Below are 24,959 nucleotides of genomic sequence, written 5' to 3'. Positions count from 1 at the left end.
GAGGATCATAGGGTTGTCAGCATATAAACAGAACACATGCATGAGTCCAAGCGAGTGGAGAGTGGATATGATCTGGTTGGGAGCAGAGGGTGAAGAAGTAATTATTATAGGTGGGAGTGGAGCCAGAGGCGTGTTTGGCAGTAGCTAGCCCGGTGGATTCACAGACCCAGCTGATGAGTATAGTTCTCCTGGATAGAGAAATGAGAATGAAGAGTTGAGGAGGGAATGGGCTTAGGAAATTAGTGGATGGAACAGCCCCTAGTTCTTCATGTAACTAACTCCTAAATCAAAATCTGGCAAGTGCAGAGTATAGGATGCCTGCCTGTGCCCCAGCAACAACAACAAAAGATTAGGGAAGTATGTTTTCAGCTTCTGTAATAAGACATGGTCTCATCAAGACTCATGTAATCCAGCATTCTCAAGGCATGGGAGCAGAGTCTAGGTGCCAAAGAACTTCCCATACTTACAACTCCTGGGCTCAAGATGTGGGAAATTTGCTCTGATAGCTCAGTTGTTTAAGAATGTTTTGTTGAGGGACTTCCTTGGCGATACAGCGGGTAAGAATCCCCCTGCCAATGCAGGGAACATTTGTTATGATCCCTGATCCGGAAAGATTCCACATGCCACAGAGCACCTGATCCCATGTGCTGCAACTGCTGAAGCTCCTGGTCCCAGAGCCTGTGCTCTGCAACAAGAGAAGCCGTGGCAACGAGAGGCCTGTGCTCTGCAACTGGAGAGTAGCCCTCCAGCTCTCTGAAAGTGGAGAAAGCTCACGTGCAGCAAAGAAGACCCAGCTGAAAGATAAAAATCAATTAATATTTTTAAAAAACCTTTCTCACTGAGGAGAGATTGCTTTCCCCTGCCAGAAGCAAGCCTTTGATACACAAACTAACCAACCCAGAGCCCTCCCTCCCCTGTCTGGCCTTTCGACCCCAAGAGACAATATTCCTCTGCCTCTATGACCTCGGGGCTACCCTGGTGGCTGAGTCAGGAAAGAATCCACCTGCAATGTAGGAGGCCACCCCCAATGCAAGAGACCACCTGCAACACAGGAGACCCAGGTTTGATCCCTAGAAATGGCAATCCACTCCAGGATTCTTGCCTGGGAAATCCTATGGACAGAGGAGCCTGGCAGGCTATAGCCGCCAGGGTTGCAAGAGTCAGAGATGACTCAGCAACTAAACCACCACCACCACCACCAACGATCCCAGGGCCAGGTACCAGACAACTAAAGTCCACCTCTAGCCCAAAGCCAGCTGAAATTATTCATACCAGCCAATCCTAATCTGTTTACCCTGCCCTGCCTTGACTTTTCCAAGGAGACCCACTAAAGCTCCTAGCCTTTACCTTCTTTTCATCTTTGCCAAGCTGACAGATTTTAATTTTTCTTTCCATTTTTCCTTTCATATTCTCATTTTTCCCATTTATTAATAACAAATTACTTGGTATTTGCATTTCTTCTTTTCCAAATTGTTTTTTTGTAATCTTTATTTTTCACCTGCAATTTAAGAATTTTAAAATACTGAATTTAAGGAAGAGGAAAAATCAGCCTCCTGACCCCAGGGAACAGGTGTGACACTCACAGCTAGATCTCAGTGTTATTTGAAGCGAGCCTGGTGCTCACAGCTAGGCCATGTAATTCTCTTTGGAATGAAGTATTTTATAAAATGCCAATATCAAACAAGGATACACTGAAACCATAATAAAGTGATACAAAATAAGAAAGACTTTGCATACTTTTGTTTAAGCGCAGAGAAAACAGGGCACAGTGCAACTCACACAGTATGAACATCCCCCGTCCTGGGTAACATGAGTGACGGCTGCTTCTTTACCAACCGCTGCTCTACCCTTGCTCTAGCCTGCCCTCCTTATAGATAAGACTGATTAGGACACCCAGTCACGAAACTGACCGTGCTTCCTGGCAATACTCAACTTAGAGTAAACCTTTCTTTTATCCAACCAAAGCCCAAATTCCACAATAACACATTCTTTCTTAAACTTTCATTCTAAAATGCCCTGTGATTTCCCAGTTGGGTGCCCTCCTTTGCTGTATCAGTAGGAAACAGTGTGTTCAACTAGGTGTGTTCCTGCTGGTCTCTGGCTGAAAAATATCAATACATGCTAACCTTTTTCTGTCTGATTTTTTATGTGTCTTTGAATTTGACTATGGACATGTGTTTGCATGGCTGTGAGTTTGTGGTGCCATAGAAAGTTTTATTTTTTCTTGGTGGTTTTTTTTTTATCTTTGGGTCAGGCTTAGAAAATTCTTCATTCTACAACGGTGAAAATTCTATGTATATTTTCATTTAAGTAGAGACGATGAGGAGAATGGTGTCAAGGGTGAAAGAAAGCAAAAAGCTGAAACTGGGGGCAGGTACCACGCACCATGGGGAGGAATAACAGGTAAAGAATTCTAAGGTGGTGGAATTCTAGGGTTTATATCTTCTGCTTTGTATTTCATAACTATGTAGGACCTACAGGGTATTTTATAATGGGGTATTCAATAAATACTTTCTAGTGGCTAAGTGAAAACATAAGTACTTGCTTATGTTTACCAGGTTAGCAAAAACGACATCAAGAGTCTCAATGTAATATAGACCAAAATTGGCTCCAATGATGGGTGTTGTTGAAAACTAATGAACTTGAAGTTATAGATTATATTTTGGTTAATGTCAGTGCACTCTAGATGTTAAAGAAAATGAAAGCATTAGTTGCTCTGTCATATCCAACTCTTTGCAACCCTCTGGGCTGTAGCCTGCCAGGCTCCTCCGTCCTTGGAATTCTCCAGTCAAGATGACTGGAGTGAGTAGCCATTCCCTTCTCCAGGGGATCTTCCCAACTCAGGAATGGAACCCAGGTCTCCTGCATTGCAGGCAGATTAAATTTTCTGGCCTTCTGTACTTTAAGGTGATGTCTAAGACCCACATAAATAAATGTATAAAGATAATTTCAGTGTACTTTAATCTATGAGTCATACGGTATCTCGGGAGAATGAAAACTAAAACACTTAGATATGTTCTGTCAAATATGGTAGCTACTAGGCACGTGTGTGTGTCTTAGTCACTCAGCCGTGTCCAGTTCTTTGTGACCCCATGCACTATAGCCCACCAGACTGCTCTGTCTTTGGAATTTTCCAGGCAAAATTGCTGAAGTGAGTAGCTACTCCCTTCTCCAGGGGATCTTCCCAACCCAGTGGTGGAACCCAGGTCTCCTGACCTGCAGGAGGATGATTTACCATCTGAGCCACCAGGAAAGCCCACTAGCCACATATGGCTATTTCAATTTAAATGATATTAAATAAAAATTCAACTCGGTGACATTAGCCACACTTTAAGTGCTCAATAGCTCAGTAGCTAGCACCTACCACATGGAAAGTGCAGACCTAGAACTTTGAGTAGCACTATTATTTTTGATACTATTGGGCTTCAAATAAGGTACATTAGACCCATTTAAAACCAAACGGCCAATATAATTTCTCACACAGATTACATTTCTGTCTGGGATATGGATCAATATTAAGCTGGTACCAACAAATTCATTATTTAACTTATATGCTGAGTACATCATGAGAAACTCTGGGCTGGATGAAGCACAAGCTGGAATCAAGATTGTGAGGAGAAATATCAATAACCTCAGATATGCAGATGACACCACCCTTATAGCAGAAAGCAAAGAAGAACTAAAGAGCCTCTTGATGAAAGTGAAAGAGGAGAGTGAAAAAGTTGGCGTAAAGTTCAATATTCAGAAAACTAAGATCATGGCATCTGGTCCCATCACTTCATGTCAAATAGATGGGGAAACAGTGGCACACTTTATTTTGGGGAGCTCCAAAATCACTGCAGATGTTGATTGCCACCATGAAATTAAAAGATGCTTGCTCCTTGGAAGAAAAGCTTATGACCAACCTAGACAGCATATTAAAAAGCAGAGACATTACTTTGCCAACAAAGGTCCATCTAGTCAAGGCTATGGTTTTTCCAGTAGTCATGTATGGATGTAAGAGTTGGTCTATAAAGAAAGCTGAGTGCCAAAGAACTGATACTTTTGAACCGTGGTGTTGGAGAAGACTCTTGAGAGTCCCTTGCACTGCAAGGAGATCCAACCAGTCCATCCTAAAGGAGATCAGTCCCGAATATTCATTGGAAGGACTGATGTTGAAGCTGGAACTCCAATACCTTGGCCACCTCATGTGAAGAGCTGACTTAATTGAAAAGACCCTGACTGGGGAAGATTGAAGGCAGGAGAAGGGGATGACAGAGGATGAGATGGTTGGATGGCATCACCGATTCAGTGGACATGAGTTTGAGTAAACTCCAGGAGTTGGTGATGGACAGGGAGCCCTGGCGTGCTACTGCAGTCCATGGGGTCGCAAAGAGTTGGGCACGACTGAGTGACTGAACTGAACTGAAATGAACAAATTCAAAATGGCTCATGAATGAATTTCTCTCTCTTGTCTTCAGGCACAAACTGTTCCCACTCCAAAGGGGAAACACCTGTCATCTAACTCTGTCTGTATGGAGACACTCTGGCATCAAATTTCTAGGAGTAAGTTCTCTTTTAGAAGAGCCTAGAGGCAGAGCCCTAATAAGTAAAGGTTTGGGAGGCAGGGAGTCCAGTTCAGGAAGAGGTATTCTCAGAAGTGAGGAGGAGGCAAAGAGGTAGGTGCCAGCTTGTGGTGGCGGTTTAGTCGGTAAGTCGTGTCCGACTCTTATGACCCCATGGACTGTAGCCTTCCAAGTTCCTCTGTCCATGGGATTCTCCAGGCAAGAATACTTAAGTGAGTTGCCATTTCCTTCTCCAGGGTATCTTTCTCACTCAGGAATTGAACCGGGTCTCCTGCATGGCAGGCAGATTCTTTACAGACTGAGCTACAAGGGAAGCCGCCAGCTTGTAGTCTCCCTGCTTCACTCAGAACAGAAGTTCTCAAAGCGTGGTCTATGGAACCCTTGAAGTCTCTGAGACCCAGTTATGGGACAAAACTACTTTTTGACCCATGAGGTCAAAACTACTTTCATAACATTACCCAAAATTTATTCACCTTTTTTTTAGTTTATTTATTTTTATTTTGTATTTTGAATGTCCTGGGTCCTCATTGAGGTATAGGGGCTTTCTCCAGTTACAGAGCCTGGGCTCTAGAGTGTATGGGCTCAGTAGTTGCCCTGTGGCATGTGGGATCCTAGTTCCCCAACAGAGACTGAACTCAGGTCCCCTATCATTGGAAGGTAGTTTAGTAACCACTGCTCTACCAGGGAAGCCTCTACCTTTTTCACTGTGCTGACATTTGCTCTGAGGTAAAACTTCGCAGAAATGGGGGCTATTTCACCAAACAGCAATAGCAATTCTTGTATTCTTCACCACCATTCAGTTGCAGAATAGAAAAGCAAGTTTCACTGAAAAATATCCGGATTGTAGTATTAAAAATTATTCAGTTGCTACAGTCACCACTCTTAAGTCCACATTTGAGAATATCTGATAGGATGAAATGGGAAGTACACATAAAGTCCTTCTACTACATTCTAAAGTACCATGTCCCAAAGAAAATTTTTCTGAGTTGACTTAGATTCTTTTTTTATGGAATGCCATTTTCACTTTAAGAATGAAGAACAGGAAAACCGATTGTTTACATTTAGTTATTTTGGCATAATGAATGGAAGCTTCTCCCTTCTAGAATATCAGTTGACACTATTTTCTGCTGATGATAAAATGCAAGCTCTCGTGAGAAAATTAATCTTGACAGCTTCCCAGTGCCAACACACTTTTCTAGTGTCAACTGTGGTGATATTAACAAATGTGATTGTTTGATAATCTTAAATGTTAACACTTTAAAATCTATACAACTTGGTGAAACAATACACTACTTAAAAAAAATCACACATTAGTACAATATTCACTCAATGTACAGGACAGACCTTGGATTCCTATGCAACATATTTGGAAATATTCAGTGATAGTTACGGGTTATCACTGAAAAATAACCTTTAAGAAGCTACCACTTGTGTAGTTTTAGTGTTGTATCAAAGTGGGAACCACAATTATCTGAAAACGTTATTCAGGATACTTCCATTAACTATTTTTGTGAGGCAGGATTTTTTCATATACTCAATCAAAAATATTAAACACAGAGGCAGATATGCAAAGTCTTCACTCTTCTAATGAGATGTACAAGAAAATAATGTAAGCTTTTGAAAGAATGTAAAATCTAGAAAGATCACTTCTCACTATACTATTTTATTTTGAAAATAGTGATTTTCCATAAAAATGTCTTTTCATGTAATGGGTTATTAATATAATAGTTGAATCAATAGATTTCTGTTTCTATTTCTAATACAGTAAATGTTCACAGATGTAACACACATAAATGGTATTGCGTTTGAGGTCCCAGGTCCTAAGCCCATAGACAGATTCTGAAACCAAGTTCTCTAAACTGCTGACTTACCCAGCCCCTGGGCCAGGACTCGGGGAGACAGTTTAACAGGGTCCTCCAGGCAGGAGTAGCAGGGTCAGGACAAAGTCCCAGGTCCCTAGCAAGGCGATGGGGATCTTAGGCCAGAAGGTGATGTCTGGGGGGCGGGGAGGTAAGTGTCCAGTCGGGGGAGGAGTTCCCCACCTCGCTGGAGTTTCACTTTCTCTCCTCTCAAACTGTCGGGCCTTTCTGCCTGGATACTCATGACGAGTTCCCAGTTCTCACTCCCATTGCGTATCCGGTTTCTAGAAGCCAATCGGAGCCCGTTCTTGGTTTTAGGGTCTCTACCGACCTGCCTGTACTGATTTTCTCCTCGGACTGGGATGGTAGGGGCTTTAGGAACTCAAGCATTCCTCTGCTCTAAGAGTCCCTGCCTCTGACCGAAATCCCCCAGGACCCCCCCAAAAGGCGGATTTCCCCCAGCCCACCCCCACCCCCGGACAGACCCCACACCTACCTCAGCTAACAAGAGCCTGCAGTACTTTTGTTCCATTCCCGCCTCCTTCCCCCACGCCCCCGGATTTTGTTGCAGAATCAGCTGATTCTGCCCAGCTGAAGGCCTAGCTCAGTTGCGGCCTGTGGGGCCCTGGGCAGCCTCCCTCTCTGGGATCCCTGACCCCAAACCCTGGGTCATCCTCAGAGCCAGAAGTTAGATTTGAAAGTGGAGGGATCAGCCCTGAGGGATTCAGATATCAGGTCTCTGTCTATTAGGTCCACGAGGGGGATGAAGAGGCAGGAGGCTGGGATCCTGGGCTCTTAGGACTCAGAGCAGAAGAGTACTCCTTGAGGCTTCAAAGGGTGGAAGGTGTGTGATGCCTGGAGAGGAAGGGTACCCCCTTTGGTGTCCTTGAGTGTAGGTCTAGGGAGGCGGAAGGTCCTTTTCCTGCCTCTGGAAAATGTTAGGGGGACCCCTGGCGCAGACTCGTGCCTGGTCTCCTTGTCACCCTTGTGGCCTCCAGGCTCCCTCCAGGTCCTGTCCCTTGATCTCCAGGAACCACCTTCATGGCCACCAGCTGGGCAGGTCTTTTTCCCAAGCTGTTGGGCCAGTCTTTCTGACACAGTGGTCCCCGATGTTTTAGCAAATAAGTGGACAATGTCCCAGTAGCCCCTGACCTAGCTGAGGATGGGTTATTCCTTCCTTGAGTCTCCCTGCCCCACCCCCTCGCCCATTATTGTGTATGGGGGTGTGTGGATAGGGGACAGAGGTGGGGGTATTTCTCTGGAAGAGAGGAATTCCTTTCATCTCCTTCACTCTCTCCCTTTCTCTTTTCCCTTCTTCCACCTGTACTTGAGTCACACCATACCTGTAAGGATGTGAGAGTTGGACTATAAAGAAAGCTAAGTGCTGAAGAATTGATGCTTTGGAACTGTGGTGTTGGAGAAGAATCTTGAGAGTCCCTTGGACAGCAAGGAGATCCAACCAGTCAATCCTAAAGGAAATCAGTCTTGAATATTCATTGGAAGGACTGATGCTGAAGCTGAAACTCCAGTACTTTGGCCACCTGATGCGAACAACTGACTCATTGGAAAAGACCCTGATGCTGGGCAAGATTGAAGGTGGGAAGAGAAGGGGACAACAGAGGATGAGATTTTTGGATGGCATCACTGACTCAATGGACATGAGTTTGAGTAAACTCTGGCAGCTGGTGATGGACAGGGAGGCCTGGCGTGCTGCAGTCCATGGGGTCACAAAGAGTCGGACACGACTGAACGACTGGACTGAACGGATGCATGTAATTTCAGAAAAATACCAAAAACATAAGTATAGTTTACCAGCAAAATATAGAGCTGACACCTGTGTGTTTATCTGCTGCTGCTGCTAAGTCGCTTCAGTCATGTCCGACTCTGTGTGACCCCATAGACGGCAGCCCACCAGGCTCCTCTGTCCCTGGGATTCTCCAGGCAAGAATACTGGAGTGGGTTGCCATTTCCTTCTCCAACACATGCATGCATGCAGGCTAAGTCAATTCAGTTGTTTCCGACTCTATGGGACCCTATGGACAGCAGCCCACCAGGCTCCTCTGTCCACAGGATTCTCTAGGCAAGAACACTGGAGTGGGTTGCCATTTTCTTCTCCAGTGTGTTTATCATCTGGGCGGAAAATAGAGCCTCTCCCAGTGCCCAGGCCAGAAGCCCCTGTGCCCCTCCCCACACAGACCCCACCTCCCTCTGCTCTCCTCCCCGCAGTGACCCTCCCCCACCCTCTCCTCTCGGGTTCCTCCCCTCCACACCCGAGGCCTCCATCCCATAATATCATATTTCCTGCCTCTCTGCACTTCTCCAGGAGCCTCCCCACCTTTATAGGCATTTTGGGATCTCCTCCACCTCCCCTTCCTCCCCTCTTCTACCGCATCCTAGGAATGGAGGTTCCAGAGCTGATTCCTCAGAGGAAGAGTCTGTAAGTCTGGCAGTAGCCAGAAGAAGTGACAGTACTTGGGCTTCAAGGTCCCATCCCTCGGTAATGAGGATACGCTGTATGTGTGTGGGCTCCACCCTGGACATGGCACTACAGCCTTGATATCTGATTTTCTCTGAGGCCAAAGTCCTTGGTTATTTCATGGGGAGAGAAATGTCCATGTCAGGCTATATTTTGGGTGACAGTTCCGGCTTTGAATTTGACACTGAGTGGACACCAGCTTGTGTGCACAGGACTGACCTGCCGCTGGAAGCCTAAGGAGAGCCTGGGCAGGTCTCTGGGAAGGAGGTCAGAGGGGAGCGCAGGTGTCCAGGCATCAGCCCTGTGGTCACACGGAGCACGACCACTCTTTCCTCTCCAGTTCTGCATGGGGTAGGCAGAGGATGCATTGTGGTCTGAGTCAGACAGACAGAGATGGCTGGCCTGGTCCAATGAGGGGGTGAAGGTGTTTTCTGAGCAGCTCTGGGGTCAGGCTCGAGGGTACAGCAAGGATTAGAGGAGAGGAGAGTCCTGGAGCCCTCCCTGTATCTCGGGTTTCAATCTTTTCTCTCCATCTCTCCTCTCTGAAGCTCATTGATGAAAACACCCTGAAAAGTTGAAAATCCTTTCTTCTACTTCCTGTTCATTTCTAGTTGATATTACAATGTGCTTTCATTTTAGTATAGTTTCAGATTTACAAAAAAGTAGCAAAGTTAGTAAAGAGTTACTATGTATCCCACACTCTGTGAGGACCTTTTATACCACCACCATACATTCCTCACAGCTGATGACCAATATTGATACAGTGTTACTAAACTCCAGAATTTATTTGGACTTCATTAGTTTTCCTTTAACCTGATCCAGGATCCTATCAAAGACATATATTAAGTTTGAATTGTGTCTCCTTCTGTTCTGCCCGAAGTCCGAGTCCCCGGTCGGGAAAGAAGACTCCTTGAAACAACGCAACTTGCAATAGGGGAATTTATTACTGACTCGAGCCAGGGCCTCCCGCCCTCACCAGGTATGTGAGGACGAAAGGCCCGGAGCCCCGGTTCTCTCGGGTATTTATTAGGTCAAAATAAGCAGCAGGTAGTTGGTGCAATCGGATTGGTTACACAGTGGGTAGTTGGCATAAGCTGATTGGTTACACAGTTGCAAGGTAATTTTTGTTGGCCCAATGTGGGGCTTTCAGCTTTCCCCTGATAGGTTCCCTTTTCACTGGCTAGGCATATGTTGATGGGCTGGCTCCAGGAGGCCTGATAATTATGTTACCCCGGGAAACCAGGCCTACTCCTAATCTAGGCTGCCTGCCATTGCGTTAGCCGTGACAGCCTCACACTTCAGGCTCCTCTGGCTGTGTACAGTCACACAGACTTCTCTTGTTTTTGATGACTTTGATGTTTTGGGGAGTATTGCTCAGAGACATAGTAGAACATCTTTCAATTTGACTGGGGCAAATAGTTTTGGGGAAGAGGACCACAGAGATGAGTGACATTCTCCAGTCATCAAGGGTACACACTGCCCACTGGGATATTACTAATAAGTTCACTTCATCACCTGGCTAAGGTACATTTCCCAGGTTTCTTTGTGAATTTCTATTTTTATTTTCCCACTTCTCACCCTGTGATCTTTAGAAGAAAGTCACTGTGTGCAGCCCACACTTAAGGGGCACTCTGATATACACATTGGTATGCAGAGGTTTGTGCAAATATAAGTTTTCAAATGAGTTGGAGAAATACTAGATTGATCAGTAGACAGGATGGAGAGTTTCTGTGTAGCTTCGTTAGAAACCGCTGACTCTCATTTCTCGAGGCTGCACTGCTTCCTATTCCTGCCCCAGTGAGTGAGGGTTTCTGCTGTTCTACGTCCTTCTGCTGCTCCAACATTGGCATCACCAGTTCTTGGATTGTGTATGTTCCATCAGGTGTGATGCACATTACTGTCTTTTCAATTTACATTTCCTATCAACATAAGATGTTTAGCATCTTTTCATATACATTTCCATTGTTATATCTTCCAGAAGTGTCTGTTCAGACTTTGTTTTTAAATTGTTATTTTCATTTTGTTGAGTTGAGGAGTTCTATGTATATTCTGAAACAAAGTCCTTTATCAGATTTCCTTCATGGGCTTCCCTGGTGGCTCAGACGGTAAAGCATCTGTTTACAATGCAGGAGACCGTGGTTCGATCCTTGGGTTGGGTAAATCCCCTGGAGAAAGAAATGGCAACCCACTCCAGTACTCTTGCATGGAAAATCCCATGGACGAAAGAGCCTGGTAGGCTACAATCCACGGGGTCACAAAGAGTCAGACACGACTGAGCAACTTCAGTTTTTTTCTTTCACTTTATCAGATAAGTGAATTTATAATAATTTCTCCCAGGCTGTGGCCTGAGCTCTTTTACTGATATAACAGTATTCATTAATGAACAGTATATTTTTCTGGAAAGAAAAATGAGAAATTTCTAACTGTAATTGTTTCTGAGTAGAGGACTTGAGTGAATGGGGAGTGAGGGGAAGAACATTAATTATTTATTTTTGTATATGTTTGAGTATCTTTTCAATTCTCTTGTGTGCTGGTAAATAATGCATTCAAAAATTACATGGGATCAAAAAACCCTCACATTTGTAGACACTTGACAGATCACCTTCAGCTCATACCCTAGGACGTACATTCTGGTCCTCTAGCTGGGCTGGAGCTCACCACACATCTGTGTTCTTCTCCTTTTGGACATAAGTCATCTCACAGAAGATCAGCATCAGACAAGGACATCTGAGTGCGTGACACAGAGAGACAAAACCAGAACACGACGGCATTCTGTCTGAGCTCAGACCAACCAGGCAGCCCTGTGCCCTCACCATGTACCAAACCTCCCCCTGAGCTGATCCAGAGACCACTGCCTCCTCCCAGTCACTGCTGTGTCCTCACTTTAGTCTGCCTTCCCAGTAGCTGAGGCTCACTGAGGTGCCCAGTCATAGAATTGCCCCCACTTTTGGACAACACCGAATCTAGAGGGAGCCAGTCTTGCATAAAAGCTTCTCAAAATCAAAGCCCACATCCTGTATATCAGCGGTCCTCAACATTTTGGCACCAGAAACTGATTTCATGGAAGACAATCTTTCCATGGACCGGGGGTGGGAGGAATGGTTTCAGGATGATTCAAGCACAGTATATTTATTGTACACTTTATTTCTAATTTAATGTTGGCACTGATCTGACAGGAGGTACCAGTCCAAGCTCAGAGTTTGGGGACTCCTGGCTGTATATGTTCTAACACCTTATGAGGAAACTATCGTCCCTGATGCTCTGTGATCTCCTTCGCTGTATCCAGTATAAATCCAACTTGACTGCCCACAGATTTGCTCCTGGTGGTCTTTGGCTGAAGAACAATGAGTCATGTCACCTGTATGCCAAAAATTTTTTTGTGTCTCCATTGGAATAGGGGCATATGTTTGTATCTTGTGAGTGATTGACATAGGAACGATTTATATGCTTTGATGGCTTTTCATCTTTGGGTCACAAAACTCTTCATTCCACAAGTGTTAAAAATTCATGGATATTTTATCTAGGAGAGAGGGGTCTAAGGGTGAAGGGAAACAGAACTGATGGAATTTGGGGAGAAAGTATAGCAGGAGCAGTAAGTAGAAAGTAATAAGGTGGTGAATTCTAACATTGCATCTTCTGCTTCATAACTTTACAAGTATGTACAAGTCCCACAAAGTATTGATATCTGTTGTGTTCAATAAACACATCCTCTTGGGCTAAATGAAGACTTCTCTGTGGTCCTTATGTTTACCAAGTTAAAGAAAATTTACCAAGAGCTCAAGGATTATATCCAGTGATGGGCAGTTTTGAACACTTACAATCTTAAGTTGATAAACCATGGTTTGGCTAATGTTTGAACATTCTGTTAAAATACACATTAAGGAAAATTTCAGAGCATACTGTATTTTAAAGCTATATCTAAGACCTGCACAGACAAATCCATGACTTCAATATTAAGATTATTTTAGTGTGCATCAACCTATGAGTCACACAGTATCTTTCAGGGGAAAGAGACGGGAGATTAATTAACAACATTCTAGATATGCATTGACCAGTATGCTAGGTAGTAGCCACATATTGCTATTTAAATTAAAATAAATAAAAGTGCTCAGCACAACAGACACTTTAAGGTGCTAAATAGCCTCATGTAGCTACTGGCTACCTGACTGGACAGCACAGACATAGAACAGTTCATTCACCACAGGATGTTCTGTTGGAATAGACCGCTCTTCATGATTTGCGGGCCTCAATTCAGGTTCATTAGACCACATGAGATGAAAGGGCCATATTATTAGACACTACATCAGATTTCTGTCTGGGATATAAATACATTTTAAGCTGGTGTATAACAAAATCAAACTAGGTTATGAGTGGGTCTGGTGCCTTCGGGTACAAACTGTCCCCAGTTCCAAAGAGGAAACACCTGTCCCCCCACCTTCCTTCTCAGACTGAGGACACTCTCTGGCATCACTTTCTAGCAGATGAGTTCTCTCCTAGAGCAGCCCAGGGGCAGGGCCTTCAGTTAAATTTGGGGAGGCAGGGAGTTCAGCTCAGGAAAAAGCATTTTCTGAAATGAAGAGGAGGCAAAGGAAGGGATCAGTTGAGAGACGCCCTGGTTCATTCAGAACAGCAGTTCTCAGAGTGTGGTCTGTGGAACACTTGATGTCACTGAGACCCTTTCATGAGATCCCTGAGGTGAAACCTACTTTCAGAGCATCACTCAGATATTATTTGACTTCTCACTATGTTGACATTTGCTTTGATGTATCACTTAGCAGTAACAGACTATGGTAGCAAACTGCATTAGTAATTATTTTCACCAAAACTTTCTTGCAGGAAAAAAGAAACTAATAATCAGGTTTGCTTTAAAACATCCAGAATGATAAAAATTCTTATCTGTCCTCAATTAGTCAAAATGGAAAAAAATGAAAAAGAATATATATATATCCACATGTACAAGTGAATTACTTTGCTGTACAGCAGAAATTAACATTATAAATCAAATATCCTTCAATAAATTTTTAAAAATAAATTAAATAAAAATCCCATGTTTCCTAATCATCATTCTTAAATACGCATTTTGAAAGTATCTTCTGTGAGGACATGGAAAGTACACACCGAGCACTTCTGCTACATTTCAAAGTCCTGTGGGCCAAGAAAAAATTCTGTGTGCTCTGAACTACCCTCTTTTTCATGGAAAATAACTGTTATTGAAAGAATGAATGAGCAGAAAGATCTGTATAATTTAGTAAAACAATGTATTACTTTGTAAAAATCTTGTATTAGTACAAGAGATGTTCAATGAGCAAAATACGCTTATGGATTTTAATGTACAGAATAGAAAATAGTCAAAGATATTGTTTCAGGTCCACTCTGGAAATAAATTTTGAGAAACTACAATTTGTATAGTTTTACTTTTGTATCCAAGATGAACATCCACAATTATCTGAAAAGATTATGAAAAAATACTACTCCTACCTATGTGCAGGCTTTTTCAATTTCACAGACTACCATCAAAATAACAGATTCAATGCAGACACAAACCTGAAGATCCAGTGGTCTTCTAGTGAAAGAGACAAGAAAGATACTTGGAAAAAATGTAAAAAGCTCTATGCTTCTCACTACCCTGTTTATTTTGGGAAGTAGTTATTCAAATTAAACACATGGGTTATTAATATTATTCTAAATAGACTAACAAAAATTGTATTATTCGTAGTATGGAAAATATGCATAGAAGTGGTCTCATAATACTATCCTTAGGGTCCTCACTAATTTGTAAGATTGTGTAGATATTTTAATCAAAATCTCAAACAGCCCCAGAGCTAGGACTCAGGGAGACAGGGGGACAAAGAGTTCTCAGAGGGGAGTTCAGTTCAGTTCAGTCGCTCAGTCATGTCTGACTCTTTGTGACCCCATGGACTGCAGCACGCCAGGCCTCCCTGTCCATCACCATCTCCTGGAGCTTGCTCAGACTCATGTCCATCGAGTCAGTGATGTCATCCAACCATCTTATCCTCTGTCATCCCCTTCTCCTCCTGCCTTCAATCTTGCCCAGCATCAGGGTCTTCTCAAATGACTCAGTTCCTCCCATCAGGTGGCCAAAGTATTGGAGTTTCAGCTTCAGCATCAGTCCTTCCAATGAATATTCAGGACCGATTTCCTTTCAGATTTCCTCGTTTGATCTCCTTGCAGTCCAAGGGACTCTCAAGAGTCTTCTCCAACACCACAGTTCAAAAGCATCAATTCCTTAGTGCCCAGGTTTCTTTACAGTCCGACTCTCACATCCACACATGATTACTGGAAAAACCATAGCTTTGACTAGATGGACCTTTGTTGGCAAAGTAATGTCTCTGCTTTTTAATATGTTGTCTAGGTTGGTTGTAGCTTTTCTTCCAAGGAGCAAGCGTCTTGTAATTTCATGGCTGCAGTCACCATCCTCATGATTTTGGAGCCCAAAAACAGTGAAGTCTGCCACTATTTCCATTGTTTCCCCATTTATTTGCTATGAAGTGATGAGACCAGATGCCATGAGCTTAGTTTTCTGAGTGTTGAGCTTGAAGCCAACTTTTTCACTCTTCTCTTTCACTTTCATCAAGAGGCTCTTTCGTTCCTCTTTGCTTTCTGCCATAAGGGTGGTTGTCATCTGCATATCTAAGGTTACTGATATTTCTCCTGGCAGTCTTGATTTCAACTTGTGCTTCATCCAGCCCAGCATTTCACATGATGTACTCTGCATGTAAGTTAAATGAGCAGGGTGACAATATACAGCCTTGACATACTCCTTTCCCAATTTGGAACCAGTCTGTTGTTCCATGTTCAATTCTAACTGTAGCTTCTTGTCCTGCATACAGATTTCTGAAGTAGGCAGTCAGGTCATCTGGTATTCCCATCTCTTGAAGAATTTTCCATTGTTTGTTTTGATCCACACAGTCAAAGGCTTTGGCATAGTCCATAAAGCAGAAGTAGATGTTTTCTCTCTTGCTTTTTCCTTGTTCCAGGGGATGTTGGCACTTTGATCTCTGGCTCCTCTGGCTTTTCTAAATCCAGCTTGAACATCTGAAAGTTCAGGGTTCAGGCTCGGTTGAAGCCTGGTTTGGAGAATTTTAAGCATTACTTTGCTAGCCTGTGAGATGGGTGTAATTATTGGGTAGTTTGAACATTCTACCTAGCAGGAGGGGAGGGATCAGGGCAAAGTCCCAGGTCCCTGGAGCGCAAGCCGCTCAGGATCTCAGGCTCAAGGGCGGAGTCAGGGGCTGGGACGCTCCGTGTTGGGGATTCCCCTTCTCCTCGAGTTTCACTTTCTCTCTCACAACCTGTGTTTAGCCCTGCTGCCTGGACACTCGTGACGCGGCCCCAGTTCTCACTGCCACTGGGTGCCAGGTTTCTAGAAAAACCAATCAGCGTCTCCGCGGATCCCGGTCGTCTCCACCCGCCCCCTCCCCGGACTCTGCTTCTTCCGAGACCCAGAGGATGCGAGTCATGGGCCCGCGAATCCTCCTCTTTCTGCTCTCGGGGTTCCCGGTCCTGACCGAGACCCGGACGGGTGAGTGCGGGGTCGGGAGGGAAAGGCCTCTGCGGGATGGGCGAGGGGACCGCCCGGGAGCTTGGGGGGCAGGACCCCAGGGAAACTGCGACCCCCACGCCCCTGCACAGACCCGCCCCTCCCCAGGTCCCGGCCTGTCCCTCCCTTGCTTCCCGACCCCTCTTTTCTACCCCTTTCGAAGTTCGGGCTGGTTTTCGACCGCTTCCAACTCACTGGCCCTCCGCCCCCTCCGCCCTCCCGGCCCCCTCAGCTCGGACCCGGGACTTGCGCGGGGAGAAGTGTCAGGTCGGGTCTCACCCCTCCCCGCCCCCAGGCTCCCACTCTCTGAGATATTTCCTCACCGCCATGTCCCGGCCCGGCCTCGGGGAGCCCCGCTTCATCACCGTCGGCTACGTGGACGACACGCAGTTCGTTCGGTTCGACAGCGACGCCCCGAATCCGAGGATGGAGCCGCGGGCGCGGTGGGTGGAGCAGGTGGGGCCCGAGTATTGGGATCGGGAGACGCAGAAAGCCGAGGGCAACGCACAGACTTTCCGAGCGAACCTGAACACCCTGCGCGGCTACTACAACCAGAGCGAGGCCGGTGAGCGACGCGGGCCCGGGTCCGGGTCACAAGCCCCACCCCCAGGGACCGGCCGGGGTCGCCCCGAGTCTCCGGGTCCGAGGGTCACCCCAACATTGCGGAACACGCCCGGCACCCCGACCCGGGAGGAGCCGGCGGGACTTGACCCGGTTTCATTTTAAGTTTGGGTTTAATCACCGCGGGTGGTCGGGGCGGGTCAGGATCTCACACTCTCCAGGAGGTGACCGGCTGCGACGTGGGACCGGACGGGCGTCTCCTCCGCGGGTATGATCAGTTCGCCTACGACGGCAGAGATTACCTCGCCCTGAACGAGGACCTGCGCTCCTGGACCGCGGCGGACACGGCGGCTCAGATCACCAAACACAAGATTGAGCAGCACGGTGTGGCGGATCACGACAGGAACTACCTGGAGGGCACGTGCGTGGAGTGGCTCCACAGACACCTGGAGCACGGGAAGGACACGCTGCTGCGCGCAGGTACGAGGGGCGCGGGGCCTCCCTGATCTCCCCTCGGGCTGGAGCTGGCTTTCCACGAGGAGAGGAAAATGGGGTCCCTGAGGGAACAGCGCCCCAGGTTCTTGTCAGGAGAGCGAGGAATCCGCCCAAGTTTTCATATTCTGTACAAGACAGTCACCAGTGGCCCCACTTCTCTGAGGCACAATTAAGGAATCCAGTGTCTTTGAGGAAGAAGCAGGAAACAAATCATCCCTGAAATAGCTGGTCAGCGGTGCCCTTTGACCCTGGCCACCATCTTGTGATCCATGACTTTCTCTCTCAAGGCCTGTTCTCAGCCTGAGAGCACCTTAGGAGGCCTGACTCCAGCTTTTCTGAGTTATTCAGCCTCCACCAGACTCAAGACCTTTAGACTGTATTCTCCCCCTATTTTTAGAGCTCCTAGCCTAGTCTCTCATTCTAAAAATTCCCAAGGACTAATATAGATCATCCCTGATCTCTGATTTGAGGCTGTTATCTAGCTCTTGTGCTACTTTTTTCAACACCATGGTCTTGAATGTTCCATAGCTCAGCCGGTAAAAAAGTTCATAATACATCTGGGGATCTAATGTACAGCCTGGTGACTATGTTAATAATAATCCTGTATTGTATACTTTAAAATTGATCTGAATCATTCTCATCACCTGTCAAACAGACACACAAATAAGGTAAGTTGATGAATACTTTAATTAACTTCACAGTGTACATATATATCAAAGCAACATGTAATACACTTTAAATGTGTACAGTTTTTGTTAAGTATACCTCAGTAAAGCTGGGGAAAAAAATCACTGTTCTGTCCTTTCTCAGGATGGTCACATGATGCTGTTTCAGTGACCCATGGAGGTAACACAAACTGAATTTTCTGATTCTTCCTCAGACCCTCCAAAGGCACATGTGACCCGTCACCCCATCTCTGACCGTGAGGTCACCCTGAGGTGCTGGGCCCTGGGCTTCTACCCTGAGGAGATCTCACTGATCTGGCAGCGCAGTGGGGAGGACCAGACCCAGGACATGGAGCTTGTGGAGACCAGGCCTTCAGGGGATGGAACCTTCCAGAAATGGGCGGCCCTGGTGGTGCCTTCTGGAGAGGAGCAGAGATACACATGCCGTGTGCAGCATGAGGGGCTTCAGGAGCCCCTCACCCTGAGATGGGGTAAGGAGGGATATGGGGCTGGAGCTTCCTCTCAGATAAAGCAGGAGCCCTTCAGGACTCAGTTCAGCAAGGTCGGGACTCAAGCCTGAGAACAGGGCCCCTTCCCTCTCCTCCACAGAACCTCCTCAGACCTCCTTCCTCACCGTGGGCATCATTGTTGGCCTGGTTCTCCTCGTGGTGGCTGTGGTGGCTGGAGCTGTGATCTGGAGGAAGAAGCATTCAGGTAGGGAAGGGAGGGAGGGATCTGAGTTTTCTTGTCTCACTGGGGGTTTCAAGCCCAGGTAGAACTTTACCTGCCTGGTTACTGGAAAGTATCCTTCACACACGTGTGGAGTATGGAGCTGATGTTAACATTTTCCTTTTCTAAAGCACGTGTGAAAATGAAAGAGAAATTTTTCGCCTTCTTAATTCTAGTTAGGGACCAGATTTCCAGCACTTGAACGTCAGAGGGAGGTCCTTGTGAGGACAGACCTCCAGGAGGGCAGGTGGCCCCGTCCTTACACATCTCCCTTCTCTGTGTTCCTGATCCTATCATGAGTTTTGACTACGGTTCCAGAAAGTCTATGGGGTCTGGGACTAGGGGTTGCTCTAGGATCTCTTGACTCAGCCTTCTCCCTGGCCTCCCACATAGTATTTTCTTCTCACAGGTGAAAAAGGACGGATCTACACCCAGGCTGCAAGTAAGTATGGAGGGGTGATTCCTGAGACCCTTGTGAGGTTGTAGACAGGAGGCCATGGGGGGCTCACCCTCCTCAAAGTGCCTTCTCTAGTTTCTCTCCTGTGGGTTCTGACCACATCCTGGTCTTGTTCTCCCCCAGGCAGTGACAGTGCCCTGGGCTCTGATGTGTCTCTCACGGTTCCTAAAGGTGAGACCCTGGAGAGTCTAGATTGGAAGGCGGCTTGGGGCAGAGGGGACACATTGGGTGGCGGGGATCTTTGAGTGGGACATGTGAGCATGTGGGGGGCTGTTGAGAATGTCAGCCCTTACATGACTGACCTGAACTGGTTCCTGATTCTTTTCTCTCACAGTGTGAGACAGCTGCCTTGTGGGGACTGAGTGATGCTCGCTCCTGCTTTGTGACGTAGATCCCCGGACCCCTCTTTCTGCAGCTGCATCTGAATGTGTCTGTGCTCCTATTAGCATAACGTGAGGAGGTGGGGAGACTGGCCACCCGTGCCCACTGCATCCCCTCCCCACCCTGACCTGTGTTCTCCTCCTTCATCCACTGACCTGCTCCAGCAGAGACGGGGTGGACAGTCTCCATCCCTGTGTTTGTTTCACATACATAGGGTAAAGATGTCTTATTTCCTTGTTGAAAATAAAATCTCTATATATGAATTTGTTTTTTCTAATAGGTGCCATGAAAGGGGATCGGATAATAAAGGTGAGGATTCCTAAAGTTTGAAAGAGGAAATAAATTGAAACACTGAGAACCTTCCAGATCCATCCACATTTGCTGTGCTGAGTCAGCTGCAGGAGGGACAGGAGGAGATTGTGAGGAGCTGAGTGTGGACAGTGTGAGTCAGTGGTCAGTGCATGGTGGGCTTTGACAATGGTCATTCCTGGAGTGGGTCCTCTTTCTCCATTCCTTTGTCCTTGTCCCTTCAGTAAATGCTTGGCACACCAAGGACCTGTGATCATGGACTCAGAAGTCACCTCGACCTTATTGTGACTCCAGGACCATGGACAGGGTGGATTTCTTAAATGGTTAGCCTAGGCTCAGGCCTTGGTCCAATCCTTAGCTCCTTTCTTTTTTTCTTTTTAATGTGTTTATATTTTGCTTATTTAGTTATTGCTATTCTTGTTGTTGGTGTAATGACTGTTCTTTTTCATGTGGAGTCCTGATCTCATTCTTCTCTGGGTAACCCCATCTCTGACAGTAGCAGGGGTCACTTTGCCTGTCATTGTACCCACAAGTCCACAGGGTCCGTGCACACAGGATTTTTTATGTCAAGAGAAAAATTTCAGAGTCATCCAGCTCTTGCACTCCTTTTAGAGATTTTGCTGGATTCTTCTTTCCAACTTTTCTTCATCTTTTTAAAGGAACCACATGATGGAACTTGCAAAGAGGAGGGACCCAATAGTTTCATATCTTGACTTCATTCTTGCTGGACTTCTCTCTTCTCTGCAGTCTGTCCCCTCTTCTGCCCTTACATCTTCTAAGGCTATTGTTGGCTCCCATCTCAATTCATGGATTTAGAAAGCAGAACCTAATAAAATCACAGCAGGTTGAATATAGGGGGAGGAAGCAAAGGATCTTCGTTTCTGAAGAGACAAAGAGCTTTGTGTGTGGTGTGCAGGCTGATTGGTGTGGGAGGGAAGGGAGATCAGCCTTTGTGAGTAAACTACAAGCAGCATTGAAGTCAATGCTAATGGATGTTGTGCTGTAACTGCCACGAGACAGCATGTGGCCTGAGGTCACATCAATAAAGACACTGCATCTAGAGTAGGGAAGTGCTTTACACTGACCATTCATTGAACTGATATTTGTTGTGTGACAGAGACATGACACCCTCTTTTTTAATCTAGGAGAACTCAGTGAACCACAAACAAACCTTTTCAGCCATGTGCAGTGTGTTCTAGGGGGAGGAGGCAGAGTGTCTACTAGGAGCCTAGTAAGAAGGGAAGTGTTTCCCTTAGAGATTGGTAAGTGCTCTGAGGATGGTGACCCAGAGTATAAGTGTGTCGGGACAGGAAGGTGGCTGTCTTACTGGAGTGGAAAGTTGGCTTCATTGGGAAAGTGACCTTTGAGTAAAGATGTGAAGGACATGAGGGAATGTCCATGAGGATGTCTGGGGGAGGATCTCTCCAGGCAGTGGAGCCTCCAGTGCAAATGCATGAGGGCAGGAGAGTGTCTGTGTTCAAGGGAGAGTCAGGAGGCAGATGTGGCTGGATGAGCCAGAAGTTGAGATGAGATCCAATGATGGGCCAGATCCTGTGTGCCTCCAGGATGTTAGAAGGGGATTGATTTTATCTCTGTAAGATAAGAAGTTATAAGATGATTTGAACAGAGGAGGACTGGTGTGACTGCTCTCTAGAAGCGTCAGTCAGGCTGCTGTGTAGAGTCAGGAGATGAAGGGTGAAGGAGGAGTAGAGGAAACTTTAGGAAACAGTGCAGGGTCCAGGGTGGGGATGCTGGTGCTTGTCTGGGGTGTGAGCAGGGAAGATGATGGTGAGTGAGTGGGTTCTTGATATATTCTGAAAGTGTATTTTATAGCATTTCCTAGTGGATTAAATCTGAATTATGAGAAAGAATGAAGGAGGACCACAAAATTTGAGATTTGCAATTAGGCATGTGGGGTACCCACTGCGGAAATGAGGGGACTCTGGAAGGAGCATATTTGAGGAGGCATCACCATCAACCTCCAGTTTAGGAAAGTGGCAACTGAGTTGGGTTTACTAGTCTGGGGTTTATGTGAGATGACTTGACTGGAGAAAGAGATAGAAGAGGTTGTTGTTGTTCAGTCACCCAGTCGTTTCCAACCTTTTGTGATCTCATGGACTGCAGCACTCCAGGCCTCCCTATTCCTCACCCATCTCCCAAAGTCTGCCCAAGTTTATGTCAATTGCATCGGTGATGCCATCTTGCCGTGTCATCTAACACCATCTTCACCTTCTTCCCTCAATCTTTCCTAGCATCAGGGACTTTTCCAATGAGTCAGCTGTTCATATCAGATGACCAAAATATTGGAGCTTCAGCTTCAACATCAGTCCTTCCAGTGAGTATTCAGGGTTGATTTCCTTTAAGATTGATCTGTTTGATCCCCTTGCTGTCCAAGGGACTCTCAGATGTCTTCTCCAGCACCAGTTTGAAGGCATCAATTCTTTGGTGTTCTCTTTGGACCTTCTTTTATGGTCCAGCTCTCACAACCATACATGACCACTGGGAAGACCACAGCCTTGACTCTAGGGACCTTTGTTGGCAGAGTCATGTCTCTACATTTCAACACACTGTCTAGGTTTGTCATAGCTTTCCTTCCCAGAATCAATCATCTTCTCATTTCATGGCTGCACTCACGACCTGCAGTGATTTTAGAGCCCAAGAAGAGGAAATGTATCAGTATTTCCGCATTTTCGTCTTTTATTCGCCATGAAGTAATGGTGCCAGATGCCATGATCTTAGCTTTTTTAATATTTAGTTTTCAGCCAGCTCCTTCACTTTCCTCCTTCATCCTCATCAGAAGACTCTTTGGTTCCTCTTCACTTCTGCCATTAGAATGATCTTATCTGCCTATCTGAGATTGTTGCTCAAATAGGTAACACCATATAAATGATGTTTAAAGCCTTGAGAAGATGATGTCACAGATGAGGGGAGAATTGGCTACAGAAGGGGAAAGACGAGGACTGAACCCTGGACCCCCGACACTATGGGAGTTGATCAGACCACACACCTGAGCAGACGGCACGGTTCTGACACTGAGTCTAGATGGCACATGGAATGAGGTCCCGATCTTCTGTGTGCACAGGAGTCGCCTGCACTCCTCTTAGAGACAGACTGTCTGAAACAGACTTATAACCTGGTTGGTGTTAATCTTCAGATCTCACATGTAGTTGCAAGAACATAGACCAGGATGCCCACATGGATGTGCACCAGCCTCACCCATAGGGCTCGTTCATAAGAAATTCCCGGATTCCATGCCCAACATTCTGAGATGTGGGTTGGAGAAGAGTCCTGAGTATTGTGTAACAATCTCTACAAGCAGTACTGAGGTTCAGGCAGACTGGGATCCACTGACGTCAGTGATCAGAGAATGATCAAGGTGGGGAAGAGTCTTAAACCCACAGTTAAATATTTTTCCTGAGAGGAAAGAAATAAAACGTTTGGTGGGCATTACATGTTGTTTCTACCATGTCCTATCACCAGGTGGAAAACTCAGGAAGTGATTATCAGCTCAGCATAAGGTCTCTGAGTTGCTAAGATCTAAATTTTCTCCACACACACACACAGAAGAGGTAATTACATGACATGGTGCGGTTGTCAGATAAATCTATGGTGGTGATTATTTTGCAGTACAGAAATGTATCAAATCAACAACTGTACACCATAAACTGACTCAGTATTGTATATAAGTCATAGTAAAGCAGAAGGAAAAGTCTCCGAATCCTCGCTTTCTGAGATTTTCCCTACATGGCATTCTTACATAGTTTTGTGTGGGGAAAAAAGGATTTCAAGTTGTTCTAAATGGAACAGAGTGAGACAGACTCATGGCTCGTTTTATTTCAGAAGAAGCCTCAGAACAGCCCTGAGGCTACACAGCCGGGAAGAGAATCAACAATTCCACCCAGGTCAGGTCCCACATAAGAACCCCTGCCCTGCAGGTGGGCACAGACACCACTGTTCACAGCACTGTCAGCCCTGATGCTGGACAATGGACCTTGCAGCTAGACCTGTTGTCTCTGCTGCGCCTGAAACCTGGACAACACACTGCCACCTCCACCGTGTGTGCCAAAGCATTCAGCCCAGCTCCAGCCTGTGTCACCATGTCCTGACTCAGAGTCCAGCACGTGGTCACCTGCCTGGTGGAGCCTCAGGCTCTTTCAACTGCAGGAATGTTTGGAAGCAAGGTTTTCTGTCTGATGGAGGAAGGTTGTCTCTGTCTTCTACCGAGATTGTCAAGTGTGGTGGTGGTGGTTTAGTCTACTAAGTCACGTCCAACTCTTGCAACTCCACTGACAAAAGCATCCCAGGCTGTTCGTTCCATGGGATTCTCCAGGCAAGAGTACTGGAGTGGGTTGCCATTTCCTTCTTCAGGGGATGTTCCCAACCCAGAAATCAAACCCAGGTCTCCTGCATTGCAGTAGATTCTTTACCAACTAAATGATGTGGGAAGCCCTAACTTGGAAGAGCTTACAGAATCTGGGGTTGGAAGAGGGTGAAGGAGGGGAAAGAAAGACAAATTTCAATTTTTGGAGCAGTGATCTAGATCAGAACTTAATCTGCTACCTTGTAACCAGCCTGGTTGGATGAATGAGTAAGTAACTAATAAATGACATCTTTCAGCTTCTTCTGTGATATTCTGTTATGAGGTCCAGATAATCAGAGTACACTTCTGAATGATGAAATGATTACTTAAAATGTCTTCTCCATGCTGTTGTCTCTTTCCAGGCTTAAGACAAGACCTATAAGTCCTCATGGGATGCCTACATATATACTGACATCTTGCTACATGTTCGATCCCTGGGTTGGGAAGATACCCTGGAGAAGGAAAAGGCTACCCACCCCAGGATTCTGGCCTGGAGAAGTCCATGGTCTTCCATGGGGTCCATGGGGTTGCAAAGAGTCGG

General features: G+C 46.0%; 2 protein-coding genes across 16 annotated transcripts in view; both read left to right on the top strand.

The window, feature by feature from the left end:
* The window catches only part of LOC122697341 (BOLA class I histocompatibility antigen, alpha chain BL3-7), a 256,855-nt gene that overhangs the window by 104,698 nt on the left and 127,198 nt on the right, over positions 1-24,959 (top strand). For 2 of the 15 annotated variants that reach the window (XM_043908082.1, XM_043908078.1), the window contains exons 1-6: positions 16,288-16,443; positions 16,757-17,026; positions 17,227-17,502; positions 18,398-18,673; positions 18,792-18,896; positions 19,321-19,353. The exons of 4 other annotated variants lie outside the window; for them this stretch is intronic. In XM_043908082.1, the coding sequence (XP_043764017.1) occupies positions 16,371-16,443; positions 16,757-17,026; positions 17,227-17,502; positions 18,398-18,673; positions 18,792-18,896; positions 19,321-19,353 (1,033 nt within the window). In that variant the 5' untranslated portion in view covers positions 16,288-16,370. Of the gene's footprint in view, positions 1-16,286; positions 16,444-16,756; positions 17,027-17,226; positions 17,503-18,397; positions 18,674-18,791; positions 18,897-19,320; positions 19,354-19,491; positions 19,629-19,702; positions 20,013-24,959 lie in introns of those variants that run through there. 9 more of the 15 variants (XR_006342050.1, XM_043908109.1, XM_043908077.1 and 6 more) reach the window with 8 other exon arrangements.
* LOC122697344 (lupus La protein homolog) overlaps positions 1,155-24,959 on the top strand; it is a 32,339-nt gene continuing 8,534 nt past the window's right edge. The window contains 1 exon segment of the mRNA XM_043908110.1: positions 1,155-1,190. The gene's annotated coding sequence lies outside the window, so the exon portion shown is untranslated.

The sequence above is a fragment of the Cervus elaphus genome, chromosome 7, assembly GCF_910594005.1.
Source record: "Cervus elaphus chromosome 7, mCerEla1.1, whole genome shotgun sequence".
Classification (NCBI taxonomy): Eukaryota; Metazoa; Chordata; class Mammalia; order Artiodactyla; family Cervidae; genus Cervus; species Cervus elaphus.
Note: the sequence above shows the minus strand (reverse complement) of the source record. Positions and strands in the feature narration are given on the sequence as shown.